This window comes from Ambystoma mexicanum, chromosome 10 (genome assembly GCF_040938575.1).
Source record: "Ambystoma mexicanum isolate Mex_15411 chromosome 10, UKY_AmexF1_1, whole genome shotgun sequence".
Classification (NCBI taxonomy): Eukaryota; Metazoa; Chordata; class Amphibia; order Caudata; family Ambystomatidae; genus Ambystoma; species Ambystoma mexicanum.
This window is the reverse complement of record NC_090932.1, coordinates 922,253,049-922,268,468: the sequence shown is the minus strand read 5'-3', so window position 1 is coordinate 922,268,468 and position 15,420 is coordinate 922,253,049. Positions and strand designations below refer to the sequence as shown.

Genomic DNA, 15,420 nt, shown 5'->3' with positions numbered 1-15,420 from the left:
TTATAATATCACTGGCAAACATGGCTTGTTTAGCTCAGTGTAAATAGAAATTCGGCTATTTAGTACATGTTTGCTGTGTCTTCACAGTTGAACTTTAAAGACACTTTAAACTGTAAAGACATGGCAAACATGTTTGCTGTGTGTGTTGTGACGAATCAAGGGTATTTGTCCCTTCTCCCCAAGGTGGAGTCTCCGCCTTTGAGGCTAAGGAGGTTACCCCGCTCTGCAAGACCCTCCCTAGGGGTCTGGGTAAGTGGGTCCTCACTGGGAGAGATTCCCCTTAGAGAACAAAGACTCCGGTTCCTGTGAGGAACTCTGTAGAACACTCACCATAGCAGAATATATGGGACTATCTGTTGTGAAGAGCAATGTAATACCTGGATGTTTGACTGAAAACCAAACAAAAACACTCTACTATACACAAGGAAAAGAAACTGTCTCTTTAAGGAGAGACGCACATTTAACTGAGATGAGTAGACTATAGAGAGAGGATCGTAAGCAAGGGAAGCCCCCCGACATCATCACGCCTTGGAGAGGCAGAGCAAAGGAGAGCCGCAGGGTCCACGACTTTCAGAGAAGTCCTGAATGCTAGAGGAAAAAGCTGGAGGCCCAGTGTTTACGAAGATGGAGAAACAGCAGAGAAGGGAATTGTAAGCCTGGTGATGGCGTGACCACGAGGACCTTGTTGTGGGCCATGCTCCCTTCGAACTATGCTGCAGACACAGAGGTAACTGGGAGAACGAGAACCGGGAGGCTGCTGGGGCATCATTGTGAAGTGGGGAAAACTTGTCCCAGTGCAATTGACGAGATACTGAAAATAAAACCATTTAAGTGGAACTGTGATAAAGTGATGAAGAGAATAACTAATACGACTGAAACACTGGGCACCAATGGCCGGGAAGAGGGCAAAGAACCCCATGGTTTAAGAAGTAAAGAGTGGAACAAACCACAAAGCGAATCCTAAAACTAAAGTATGACTGGGAATGAAATCCAGTGAACAAGATAAGGGGAGAGATGAACAAAGTGAGAAGCCCCAGGAGAGAAAGAAGGTCAAATTATAAAAAGAGTACATCCAAACTAAGAAGGTCTGAGATACAAGAGTCAGAAAGACACACACGTTTGGAGCACACTATAAGAAAGGGTGTCAAGGATAATTGTTCAAAGTCAGGCCCTAAAGTGGAGATAAAACCTAAGTGTATTGTGAAAGAGTTGCAAGCACTTATGCAGAAAGTGGCAAAAGACGATCTAAAGATATCATACTAAAGAGAACCTTTGAGTAAAGAAGTGAAACTTCAATAAGAAACGACAAGAAGAATGGTGACATTCTCCCATTGGCAGTTGGAACTAGTTTGGACCAGGGCCATAATCATTTGGGACTTCCCGGCAACATACAAGCACCTTTTAGTTTAATATGATAGGCAAGGATACCCCTCTAGCAATAGGAAAATGTAGGCCTTATCCACATAACATCAGTAAAAATGTTCAAGTGTCCCACTCCTTCTAACCCGTCACATTGTCCAGTTCAAAGTTTCTTTAGAAGTCAACTGTAAAGACATGGCAAACATTCCCTCTATAGCTGAATTCAGCTAAATAGGGTTCGTTTGTCGTGTGACACATGGCATTGTTATAACATTCATAAGACTGGTGTGTGTCATGCCAGTTTTATGAAAGTTATAACACCACAGTGTTTCTTTGAAATCCACTCCACTGTTAGCAGTAAACATCTTCAAACTCCCTCCAGCTAAAGAGTGCCTGCAACCATGCTACAAGAGGCCGGTGTTTGATTATTGCCACAAGTGCATTGATTCAAACAAATACAAATGATATATTACAAAATAGACGCCTTACTGGGAGAGCATTAAGTTATTCATTCTGCATTTCAAAATTCGTTGTAACATGTTTGATTTATTTTTTTGTTGTAGGAACAGTTATAATATAATAATGTAATGATATAGAGTGCACCCCTACCATAACAGTTATACCTCCTTCACCTTTTGTGGTAATTTGAGCAGAGGGCGTGCTATACTTTCAAGAGGAGTGTGAATGTGAAACCGTAGCAACCCAAAGGGCAATAGTACACCAGTCCAAAATGAAGGGATGTCCAATAAAAGTTCTATGAAAATACATATGTATACATTAAATAAACACACCAATATGCAATATAAAACTGTACTAGAAAATGCCAACAAAAAGCCACTCCTGTAAAGGAAGACCGAGACGTGGAATGTAACAATGCAAGCTCTCTGGATACTTAGTAGGGAGGAAAAAAGCAACAAAATCACTGCAATGTTGAGGATAGGTTTCTTGATGAAAAAGGTGCAACAAATGAGGTGCTTTACCAGTCTCTAGGGTCCCAACAAATGGACCAGGTGACTAGGCACCTTTGAACAGTACCCTAATCAGTTCTTGACATTTGGACAGTGTCGAATCATGCCTCTTGTGTTGTGCGAGCAGTTCAAATCAGGTTCGGCTGTAGCGAGTTGTAATGATCCAGACGGGGAGCACAGATTCAGTCGGATTCGAAGTGAGGCTCATGGTGGTTTGTTGCAGCAATCTAATGAAGCTGGTTGATTGGGCCACTGGGGTCTTTGTTGTGGGGTCATGGGTCGAAGACGCTGGGGGCTCAAGGCACTTGCGTACAATGCAGTGGTGTGAATTTTTCTGCAACTGTCAGCTTCTGGTTTGAGCCTGGGCAACAACGTACTTAGTCGGCGTGGTACCGTGACAAACTGGTACGAGGACGCAGCAAAATTAGTTCAAAGAGGATGGAGAAGTGCCGAAGGCAGCATCATAGGTTTTCTTGGTTTGAATGCATTTTTAAACGCTGTTGATAACGTTTGATATAGTGGGACGCCCCACAATTGCAGTAGACCATGTGCTTTGCTTCTTCAGTTGTTGTGAATCTCAAGCCAGGGGCTTAGGGACAAGATGAGTCGTTGTTTTTTCTCCCAATCAGAAACTTGCTGGAAGAGGTATAGTCCTTTCGGTGCTGGCTAACAACTGCCGGAGTCACCCACCTCAAGTGTGGTCCTGGGTAACAATGTAGCTGGCAGAGAGGTGGGTCTTACTTCAGCAGCAGTTGCCTCACAGAATGCCCTTGGACCCCAAAACGTCCAAATGAATTCTTCTTGCAGTCCAGGAATTAATGAGATGTGAGAGACCCACTCTTTTATAGGCAAAGGACCACAGGTCATTAGACAAAAAGCAAGGCCAATCAATCCCTGTCCTTGTGACAAGTCGTATTTGCCTTCTTGCATCGTTCCCAAAGTGCTCTGTGCTAAAGGAAGTGAAGGAGACTGGAAGAAAGGAGAGGTACAGGGAGAAACAGTAGCAGAATTCATCCCCAACTGTGATGATCTCCCTCTGACTGTACTAACCCCACCCTCTTTTCAGACCCACAGCATCAAAGGCCCTTTGGTATGCAACACCTGACTAGTCCTTTTGTTTAGCGTCTGTTGTTTGATTCCTATTTCTGAGCACAGTTCTTGTTGAGGAGGGAGATGTTACCTGACCTCACAAAGGATCCAAAGAGAGAAATAGACTTTGAGCTTCTGTCTTGCATCGGACAGGCTCTCTGTCTGAAATACACAAACCCTTCCACTGCTGGCCTGGGTTTGGGCTCGCAGTGTTGACAAATGTATGAAAAAGAGCAGAGCCAAAAAGGAGGGTACCAACAAGCTACCTTTTGATATCCTCACCGGAGGTGACACACCTGGGTCTCACACCAAATCCATGTATTCACAAGACATCAATCTTTTAACAAATATAAAGAGATGGCAGGCTCTATTTTAGCAAAAATAACTCATATATTTAAGATCCCCCTTTCCAAATTCCTCAAAGAAAAACAGCACCAATGGGATTCCAGGATAGCCTCTCTCCAGGAAAAGATTAACATAGTTGATGACAAAAGTACCAATTCTGCTTAACAACTCTTCTAATTGCAACTTCTGCGGCGTCGGCTATGTACAGTTTTGTAAAGATGCTTCTACTTAGGATTTGCTATCTCTCCAACGATTGCCTTAATGAAACTGTGCAAGCAGGTTTCCTTGCCCCACAGTTGACTTTGACTTGTGCATTCAACTACTATAGTTCTGAGAATTGCATTGGAAATCACAGTTCTGCTGCTACTGCAATGTATAGGGTTAGGCAACTTCCACAAGACTTCTTTGACCTCTACAGGTTGGCAAGGAACTCTTCTCTCTTGTGTGGTCATACAGGGCAGCCTATTTGCCTTTCCTTATGCCTTGTAGCTACCAACTACAGTTATTTTGAACAAGTATACAGTCCCCTTCCCCAGCTTCAATAACATTGTTCTTCCATGGGTATTCCAAGGTTGTAGTGCCACTCTTTCCCGACTTGGATAACCTTTGTCTCCCCTTGTGTTGGATGTATCTGAGTTTACACAGCTTCAACAACTCACTCTTAAACAATAGTGTTCATTTCGTAGATGAGCTGAATATGCTGTAATAGGGTTTATTCTATTGACTCGGGCTGTACTTGTTCTCTGCTCAGCTTCTACTGCTTTTATAACTTCTGATTCATTGTTCGGGATGTTACACGAGATCAGTTTTCCAATAAAAACGAATTTAAGCACACACAATTTCGTTTTACCTTTTAAACTGCCACTTCAAAGTTACACGTTGCCACCTTTCGGTCAGCTTCTATCCTCCAAGGTAATCTGGGATACAATGTCTCATGCGTGACTTCTCAAGATGTGAAAACCGTACTTGTAACGCTTCGGGAGAGTTAATTAAGATTCAGTGGCTTTACCAGCAGTGTTCTCTGTGTTAACAAGAGTCACGTGACAGCTGGGCATCGAGTTATACTTAACAATGGGAAAAAAAAGGCTTTCACAAAACACCAGTGTTTCTGCTTTGATAATTTCATCGCGTGTTAAATTCCACTTGTTAATATAAATTACCACTTCTACGAACAACTTTCTCGCTTGAATATGCATATGAGTGATAATAAAGCTGGCCACTGTTACCTGCAAAGTATTTTGGTTGATTTGGAGTACAGCGCTCATCTTTCCCAACTCCATCACTGCTAATGCGGGCTGCTTCTGTTTCCCAGTTTGGTTTCTTCAACTACTACTGCTGCAGACACTCTTTGGGAGAACACCCCTCTGCTAAACGGGTGTCTCCGATACGGCCTCATCAAAGGAGAGACTTCAACTCCCCAGTTTCCCTCAGCTTGCTTCTGCACACTGGCCTCGGGTGAATGCACGACTTCAGCTCTGCATTCTTAGCAATTAGGCACACCGGGAAAGGCTGCCAGTTTTTTCCAAATCTGCCACGGCCAACCAGGGTTTGTGAGCACAGGACCAACTCGGAGCCTGCAGGTGAAATCTGCCCTTCCTCTGCTCCGTCGTCCCTTCTGTGGTCACACTTCCTTGTGAACTGCCAGCCTTGTGCTCTGCTCCTTCTACTTCTGCCCAGCTTCCGGCTTCCATTCCAGCTTCTTTCTACTGCTCCTCCTGCAGCAGCCTTTTATGCCCCTCCGGTGGGTTAACTGGTTTCAGGTACAGGCCCTTAGAACTAATTGCCTGACCCTGCCAAAAGCTATTATGCTTGCTTGCCTGCCTGACCTGAGCTCCTGCATGTCTCTTCAGCCCTTTTTTTTGTTCACAGTACCCGAGTGATTCTGGGACATGTAGTCCATTGTAGAATGTTTCAATTTCTCTACATCTTTGAATGGATTAAGTCCAGTTTTCTCTCCCTTGATGTTATTAGAATAGAAGTAAATATATTTAACCTTTTTAGAGACAGATGGGGCAGAATAAGTCACAGGTTTGCCTCTACTGTTGGCATACCTTTTGTGGAGCATATGGATATTTAGGGGTTACAAAAATAGGTTCTTTAGTTTCAACACCAGATTTAAGTACTTTTCTTGATTTGTACCTTTTTACCCTTACTAGGAGGCTGAGCTATATCAAAATGGCAACAAGCCAATTCCTCCTCTAAGTTAAGGTTAAATGAATTCTTCCCCATGAAAAGTACTGTGTCTCATCCTGTGAAATTCCCCCCCCCCCCTCACTTCCTTGGGCCCGGTCTCCTTGCAGATGATCCTCCCACAGTACACCACCTCCTGGATTGAGATCAGAAAGCGTCTGCCCTCTACTGGCCCCCAGGGAGGTGTTTTTAGGCAGGGTTTAGTGGGGGATCTGCAGTGTTCCTTAAGGTCTGGAACAGCAGCACCTTGTGCTCGGGCCATATTGATGGCGGTGTCGGGTGTCGGACCCTTACAGAAGCATTAAACCCGCGAGGGTATGAGGCTTCCCCTTTTGCTGTGACTGAACAACCTTGCCTGGCAGCCTTCAAGGTCTGTGGCTGTGACTTTAAGCATCTCCTGCATTGGAGTAGCCTTCTTGGTACCGAGGTTCTGGGGACCGTCTCTCACTCCCCTCCTTTCCTTCCTCCCCCTCTTCATTCTCTTCTCAAGCCTTTTTTCCTCCTCTACGCTTTCTTTTTTGCTTTCCTTCTCTCTCTTCACCTCTTTTTATCTCTTGCCCATACACCCTCCTTTGTTCTTTCTTTCACTCCTCCTCCCTTCTCTTCTTTCTTTCTCCTATGAGCCATTCTGTCTTTATTCCCTGTGCATCCTTTCCTCGGCTCGTTCCACTTCTTTCTGCTTCCTCTCCTCTAAAGTCTCTCTCTCATCTTTCCTGCACTCATTCCTCACCTCACTGTTCTCCTCTCCTCTCTTCTCCTCAACAACTTCTCCTCACCCCGCTTGCTCCCATCTTTCTCTTTTCAACCTCCAATGCTCTTTTCTGCACTCTTCTCCACTGCCACACCGTAACCTTCACCCACACTCTGACTCTGAAATACCACACTTCCCCTTTGCTGCATTTTCCTTTTATTGCTCACTGGGCTTCGGCTGGGTTGTATATCCTGGCTACGATCAGCTCTGCAAGTGGTGTGAAGTGTCACAAACACAGTCACAGCTCAGATCACTGCCAAGTGTACATATCATTTTTATTTCACACAGATACCTGGAGTCACTAGGTCAGGTAAAGAAATTTAGAACACTGACCTACTAGTGAAGTAGGACGAACAGCAGGGAGGATCCCTTTGGCCCTCCGTATGCTGTACGGATCAGTATAGGAATGGTATTGTTTGAAAATAGAGAAAAAATAAATGATCAAGTAAAGGCTATCCCACAAAACCTGCCTCCAGAAAATGTCTCAAGACTCAACCATATTAGCTGCTTTCAACATTATTGATCAAAGAGAAACAGTGCTTCGAATGAATGACCCGCCCACGTGTGTTTCCTTTTTAATGTAATGTGCCCCTCCCATGTGTTTTGCCCTTTTAAGATGGGCCATGATTGTGTCATGGCCCAAGCTCGTAAAAGGAGACCCAGCAGGCACGTGCAACAGAACGGCTGCAGACTCACAAAGAGGAATGGAGTCCGTCTCTCATTTAGGCCTGCAGGCCCACACTGTGTTAGCACGGGCCTGCTGGTCATTTTGCCATGGGTCCCTCTTGCCAGCAAGATGGCCAGGCTCTCCATGTGCTGGGCATGGTCTGCCCTGCCCCCATCCAAGAGCGGGTGTTCCCCGGTAACACCCTTGGGCACCGGGCATCCGTGGTCCTAGTGTCCCATAACACCCACCGGGGCCGGCTTGATGCCCATGGCTGGCCCCCATAACAGTGTTGACGTCTGGCGGAAGTCCTCGACCAGCAAAACAAAAACGTCTGTGGCATCTCTAGCTGAATGAAAAGCCTGCTTGCATGGGGGTAATATTGCTCAATAAATGTTTAGATTTGGAAGTTGGCTACTCTATGCCTTTAGCAGGATAAAGCGGAGGTAGGCGTTATGACGGGGGTGGTGGTCTTTTATCATCAGCTGAAAGTTCTTAAGCAGTGTCGTATTTTTTCAGAAATGTTACTGTTGTTTCTGCTTCTTGAGTTTAATTGCGTTTCCTTTTTTCTTTTTTGATTTTAGAAGATGCCTGGCGCAGCTGGTGGAACTTTACCAAAACGAAAGAATGGAATGATTTTTTTAGGTAAATTAATCTTTTTTAAAGTTGCTACCCTCTTTGCCTTCGTTTAGTGACATGCCTGGGTGTTATTACGCGCAATGCTCTTTTGACCCCTTTGACCTTTAAATAGTTCCCAATAGAAGTAAATGTTCATTGGCTTACTAGTACCACATAGCATTCTCCAATGGTGAATAAGAAAGGGCAACATCGGCTGTGATTGAGATATAGTCCGTAAGCTGCTCTTGCAAGTTATGGGTTGAAACAAGACATGATTTGTATTGCTTTTTTTGGTACAGAGACTGCAATTTAGTTAAATACATAGCTGATCTATTTAGAATTTGTTAGCAAAATGAACGGACATTCTTTAAAAAAAAAAAAATACAAGTAGTGTTGCTTGTTTAAAATCTGTTATTTTGAGCAACCTGGCATCAGCCGCCGCTGATGTAAGACATTGTACTTGCACACATATCTAAGGCACAGCATTTCCTGGTGACGTTTGTATTTCAATCTTGTCTGAGTTGGTATCTAGATTGTTTAAAAACCAGTCAGCCTACATGGGAGCATTCATGCAAAGCGGCACAAGGTTAACAAAAAAAAAATAGTCTTATTCGTACGGCTCCCCTTTCTGGTGAACATGGACGATGCATGATTGTGGGAGCCATTTTGTTTTAGTGCGGCTTTTCTTCTCTGGGAGGATCTCTTGGAGGGATAGTTGCAGGTGTTTGCTGCTTTCTGCCTCATTAGCCATAATGGTTTATATCCAGTCGCCATGCCCACCATCTGTTTGTTTGCTGATTCTAATGCTGTACTTCAGTTTCAACCGTGTTTCAGCGGGGTCCTTTTTGGTGTCATGAATAGTTTGTTTCCTTGATTCATTGATGCACGATACACTTCAGTAGTACATCTGTGAGAAATTATCCCTTTTTTTCTGCATTTAAAAAATATGTACTGTGAGGTACCAGTAGTAAGATTGGACACAAGAGTGGCATGTTTTCTTGGGTATAGACTTTTATTGAAAGTAAAAGGGCAGGGTTTGGCGAAACTCCCACCTCTCCCTGAAGCTATGAGGTGTTTCCCTGCCTCAAATTTATAAAGTCTGTCCCAGTCACGTTCCCAAAACCTATCTCTGTCCCTCACCGTATAAACTAACAAAGGGTGGTTTTACTCTAAAAAACTAGTGTTCACCAAAGCAACAAAAAATGTTCTCAGCCGGTTAGGTTTTCAAAAGGATTCAATAAATATAATTGTACAATACTAGGGTGTTATTCCTTTTCTCTAGACTTCTGTGTGGGCTCCCGGTTGTTTCCCTCAGTCTCGGGCTTCTCATCTTCCAACCGTTTTCCGCTGCTGCTTTTTGCTGGCACACTGCCATACGCTGCTTCTTGGCACTTCCAGGGAGCCGGGCTGCATGTTGCTGCTCGACTGTCCCTCATGGAGCTCTTCTAAGCAGGGGTCTTTGGCCTCTTCCGCTGTCACGATCCCATTGCGGGCCCAGCGCGGTCGGGCCCAAGGGAGAGGGGTATTCCCCCATAGTAGAGTGGGGAGGTAGTGGACAGGTATGGTGGCTGGCTAGCGTAAGCGGGTAGAATGGAGCAAGGCTGCAATCTGCACCAGTCGCTGACCAAGAGAGAGGGAACGCCCGGCACGTGCAAAGGAGCGCTGAGCACGTGCGAGGAACCAAGAACCAACGCCCCTGGCTGTCTAACGCTGACAGGGGTGTGGCCCAAGGCTATAAAACCACGCCCCGGACCGCACCCTGTGCTTAGCATTTCTTCTGCTCGTTGCTAGAACAGTGTCTCGCTTACCGCTCGTGCTCTCAGTGCATCTACAGACATCTTTACATGGATGGAAAGCAATAGAAACTCACCTGAATGAGGATCAACGCCCTTGCGTAAAGGCTTTGTCTCTGTGATCATTTTTGTTTTTTTCAAACCGCACCCGGAGTCCACCGGTGGGGCTGCTCATCTTGGCTATTGGTTCTTCATCTCCTGCTCATCTTGTTTCTTCCTTGCTTCTCTGACTGTTGTCTTTCCCGCAGCATCCAAGGACCTGGAAGGCAAAGCAACAGCGTGAGAGATCCCATTCCGTTCTTTGACCACCGCCCGTCCCAGTGCCTAGTGTGCTCACCTGCGCATTGAGTCCAGCTCTGTTCCGTCAGCATCTTGTTGCAGTGTCATCCTTTAGTCGCTCCGCTCCTGTGAAGAAAGACAAAGACATTGTGAAAGTAAGCTCAGACCAAGTGTGCCAGCGCAGCAAGGTGGACACTTGTGTTTAACCAAGACTCACCTTTTCTCATGATTAAATCACGACTTACCTGTTCACCGTCGTATCCTGTGTGTCGCAGCCGGCCTGGACCACGCACCTTTAGTGAAGTAACTGGAGGACGATACGGACCGGAGGGCCGTGACCGTAGTCGCAAACATTACGGTGAGCAGCGCTCGCTTTGCGCCAGCCAGCCAACCCAAGGTCTGGAGGGGAGGGGCAGACGGGAAGGTACTGCGCTTATACTTACCTGGTACTTACCTTTGGGTCACCCTGACCCCCACAATGATACAGCCCCAAAGTCCCAAAACCACCCAGGTCCCTTCCAACCTCATGGTCTCCTGGGAGTTAATCCCCAGTCGACCAGTGGGGGAAGGAGTGGCTGGGGCAAGCATCAGGATGAAGGCAGTCAGCGAGGGGGCTACGCATCGGTACAGACCGGACCAGGCACTCCTGCAGGGCACCAGAGGTAAACGTGACAAAACGCTAAGCCCACGTCACAAGCCCGAGTGCCATGGATCTAGGGGTAGACCAGTTGTCAACTCTTTTGGGGGAATTGCGGGCCGAGGTGCACGCGGCCCGCTCAGAGACAAATGAAATCAGGAGGGAAGTGGTAGTCAATAGAGAGAAGACTGAGGATTTGGCCAAGCCGCTATAGGTCACTCAGGCCGGTCAGGTTCCCCTACCAGGTCCTTTAGACAGAGTAGCAGAGGGCGTGCCCCAAATTCAGGTCACTATACCACCCTCTGTTCCCTTAGCCCCTCCCGAACGCTTCCTAGGTGACACCCAGAGGTACGCCATTTTTATGAACCAGTGTAGGTTGCACTTCCTTTGCCGACCAGGGGCCTTTCCCTCAGACCAAGCCAAGGTGGCCTTTGTCTTGTCTTACCTGGTGGGTCACGCAGCTAATTGGTCGGTACCGCTAGTGCACCGAGGTGACACCATCTTACATAACTTCGATGCATTTCAGCAAGAGCTGGACAAACTATTTGCCCGCAGAAATCAAGGGGCAGCTTTAGACGGAGAACTGCTGGCCCTACAGCAAGGGTCCCAAGATCTATTGGTATACATCACAACTTTCAATCGATTCGTGGCTGAAACGAATTGGCCAGAGGAAAAAAGAACCACCTTCTTCTATCGAGGCCTTAGGGGTGTGCTGATAGACGTTTTAGCTCAAGTAGTCAACCCACCTGAACGCTGTGCAGACTATATAGACTTGGTGATACAGTTGAATCATCGTTTGTAAGAGAGAAAGGCAGATCGAACAAGGGCGGAAGCCCGGCCCGTATATGTGCGCCCACGTGAAGTACAAGTGCGTCCCCAAGAAAATGCCCCGGAACCCATGCAGTTGGGCAGTGCGAGGGGACCACTCTCGAAGGAGGAAAGAGATAGGCGCCAGCAGCAACAATTGTATCTATATTGTGGCAAGACGGGCCACTTCCTGAAAGACTGCCCTAGTAAGCCGAATAAACAGGCCTTGGATGCCATTGGGGAGGCAGTGACCAGTCCTGAGGATCCTGCACAGCTGTCAGAAAACTCCTGGACAAGAGTAGGGACCGGCTTGTCGAGGGAAACTAAAGTAACCACGGTCTCACACCTCACCTTACCTGTCATTCTGATCAGGCCCAGACAACTTCACCGGATGCACACCCCGGAGGCTTATATTGATTGCAGGGCCATCAGCAACTATATAGGTATCGGAGTAGCTCGAAGATTGGGCATACCGGGGCAGCCAAGGGGGAAGATAGACAACATTGTTTCAGTAGACTGGTCTCCACTGTCATCCGGACCTGTAACGCAGTGCACAGAAGAAGTGGAATTATTATGCAAAGACGGTCATCGAGAACGCATGACTTTCGACCTGATCAGTGCCCCACCGTTTCAACTCATACTTGGCATGCCATGGCTAAAACAGCATAATCCCGTCATTAATTGGAAAACACACAGTGATTTTTCTGTCCGAATACCTGCGCACTTGTTACCCGTACCTACCACCAGTCCAAAGTGCGCTAAAGTTAGGAGCAGCAGCCTCCCCCAGCACGGCAGGACAATTATCTCCCAGGTACTAAGAATATGAGGACTTGTTTCGGAAAGAATCTGCCAACACCCTTCCACCCCATAGACCACGTGATTGCCAAATTGATCTAATACCAGGGTCCCAGCCTCTGTGCAGTCGCATCTACGTGCTCACAGAAAAAGAGAACCAACATCTGCAGGAATATCTAGACCAGTATCTGGCCAATGGGTTTATCCGGCCGTCCAAGTCCCTGGCGTCCTCCCCGCTGTTTTTCATACTGAAGAAAGAAGGGGACCTCAGGACGTGCATCGACTATCGAGAGCTCAATAAAATCACAGTATAGAACTGGTACCCCATACCGTTGATTCCCACACTACTGGACCAAGTTAAGGACTCAAAAATATACTCCATATTGGATCTGCGTGCGGCATACCACTTAGTCAGCATTAAAGAGGGGGACGAAGGGAAGACGGCCTTCTGCACAAAGTATGGGCTGTTTGAATACACTGTAATGCCCTTCGGGCTGTGCAATGCCCTGGCGGCCTTCCAGTTCATGATGGATGTACTGCTGGAGTTATTGGACGTCTGCGCCATGGTCTATATAGACGATTATTCATCTACTCCGCGACTGAAGAGGAGCACGTACATCATGTTAGGGCTGTCCTAGAAAAGCTCTGCCAGCATCACTTGTACGCAAAACTGGAGAAATGCTTTTTTCACGTAACCACGGTGGAGTTCCTTGGCTTTATAATAACCCCACATGGCATCCAAATGGATAGTAGGAAAGTGGGGCAATTTTGAACTGACCTTCGCCTACATCGCTCAAGGCTGAGCAAAGCTTCCTGGCTTTTCGCTAACTTCTATCAGAAGTTTATACCTGAGTTTTCGGATATTACACACCCTACCACCTCGCTGCTTTGGAAGTGCAAGGCCTTTAAATGCTCCCCGGGAGCTGAGCGAGCCTTCAAACAACTCAAGACGCAATTCACGACAGCACCCATTTTGAAGCATCCAAACCCAGCGCTACCGTTTGTGGTTGAAACAGATGCTTCCAGTGTCGCCATGGGAGCAGTGTTGTCTTAACAGGAACCGATGACCACTCAACCTACATCCTGTGGCGTTTTGGTCAAAAAGGTTTTCACCAGCGGAACTAAATTACTTGATAAGAGTTAGTGCCCATCAAGGCAGCGTTCAAGGAATGGCGCCACCATCTGTTAGGCGCGCAACATACTATCATTGTGTACACTGACCATCGGAATCTGCAGTACCTGCGAACGGCGCAAGCCCAGTCCCCACGCCAACTACGGTGGGCCCAATTTTTTTCAGAGTACGACTTTGTCACCACGTTTCACCCGGGGGTTAAGAATGGGAAGGCAGATGCACTATCGCGCATCGGATGGTTCCTAGAGGGAAGGGATGCCTACGCAGTTCCAGAACCAGTGTCTATCATCCCAGGGAGCAAGTTGCTGGGCTTAACCAGTTCTACGTTCCCGCCATTAGAGCAGCTCCATCGTGCCATCCAGCAATCATTAAACCCGGAACAATGGCGGGAATGGTTATCTAAGATCCGCAACAAACCATCGAGGGCGGGCTCCCTTACTACCAGGGAAGGTTTTTTAAAATTTTTATTTGAAAAACAAACAATACAAACCAAACTTGCAGTATTATTTACAATAAACTCGTGAATATCAATTAACACTCATTACTGCTCCCTAAGTCCCCCCCCTCTCAAGAGCTTATTTGCATTTCCGGTTCTGTATCTGCTGCGTGTGGCTGGGTATCGCTTCCTTCCGAAGCTGCAGGATCCACTACTGTGCCAAACAGTTCTGTTATTAACATTCTCCAAGCCATCAGGTTGCCTGCATCTTCCTCCCCGCAATTGCTACATGCCACCTGCCACACCACCGTTTCAGCCTCCGCCCATTTTTGCAAGTCCCGCCACCATACCTCTACCTGTGGCTTGTGGCATTGCTTCCAGCCCATGGCTATTCTCCTTTTAGCGAGCACATATGCCAGGTCCCTCAGTTTCCCAAGGTGTTTAGTGTTCCGTGGTCTGGGAAACACTCCCAACAGGCAGGCCCAGGCCGTATCTATGTTGAGCGGGACCCCCTTATCCGCTAGTTACCGTGCCACTTCCCCCCAAAAAGCTTCAATCACTGGGCAAGACCAGAACATGTGTGTCATATCAGCGTCTTCCTCATCACATTTCGGGCATGCTTGTCTTCCTGCGTTTGCAAACTTAGATATTCTCTTCGGGGTCATATAGTCTCTATGCGTTGTGTATAACTGTATCTGCTGCAATCTAGCATTTCTGGACACTTTCTTGTGGTATCCCATGGCCCGTTCCCACATTCCATCGGTCAACTGTGCCCCCACCTCCACTTCCCAGTCCAGCCTCAGACCAGTCAAATCCTTCCCCACCCGGGTCATCACCATCTCATATAGTCTAGAGATCTCGTGCCCTCCCTCCGATATGTCATATATTGTTCCCATTAGAGCGTCTGGTTCTTCCGCCAGTACAGTCTCCGGCCAGGTTTTGCGAATATTCTGCACTAGCCTAAGATACGTGACATATTGGCCTACATGCAAGCCTGTCTCTTCTCCCAGGTCTTCAAATTCTTTAATAGCCCCTTCTTGCCATATGTCTCCCAATGTGGCCAGCCCAACCGATTCCCAATAGGTCCTGATTATCATCCTGAGCTGGTTGTCTCCCCTAGTCAAGGCAACCAGCGGCACCTGTGGGGAACATGGGCACGGGTCTTCCATCAGTTGGCATGCTCTGTGCCACATCTTCCACCCAAGCATCAACATACCCGGGCGTTTGTTCATTTCAAGTCTAGGAACCCAGATGATCTCTTTTAGGTAAAACGGGGTGCAGTCCTGCCCAAACAGCCTAGATTCAGGAGTTTCTTCATCAGAGAGCCATTTGGCTACATATTGCAACTGACTGGCTACATAATAGGCCTCAAAGTTCGGCAGCTTAATGCCCCCTCTATCATGGAAGTTCTGTAGCTTCCATAGCGCCACTCTATTGCGGGTGCCCTGCCACAGGAAGTCCCTACACATGCTGTTCAGTTTGACAAAAAACTTCCTGGGTATCAGGTATGGTATATTACTGAAGAAATGTAACAGCCTGGGCAGGACCACCATTTTG

At 47.0% G+C, this 15,420-nt stretch overlaps 1 protein-coding gene across 2 annotated transcripts in view; it reads left to right on the top strand.

The window, feature by feature from the left end:
- USP13 (ubiquitin specific peptidase 13) overlaps positions 1 to 15,420 on the top strand; it is a 748,772-nt gene that overhangs the window by 111,050 nt on the left and 622,302 nt on the right. For both annotated transcript variants that reach the window (XM_069618675.1, XM_069618676.1), the window contains exon 3: positions 7,951 to 8,011. In XM_069618675.1, the coding sequence (XP_069474776.1) occupies positions 7,951 to 8,011 (61 nt within the window). The remainder of the gene's footprint in view (positions 1 to 7,950; positions 8,012 to 15,420) is intronic.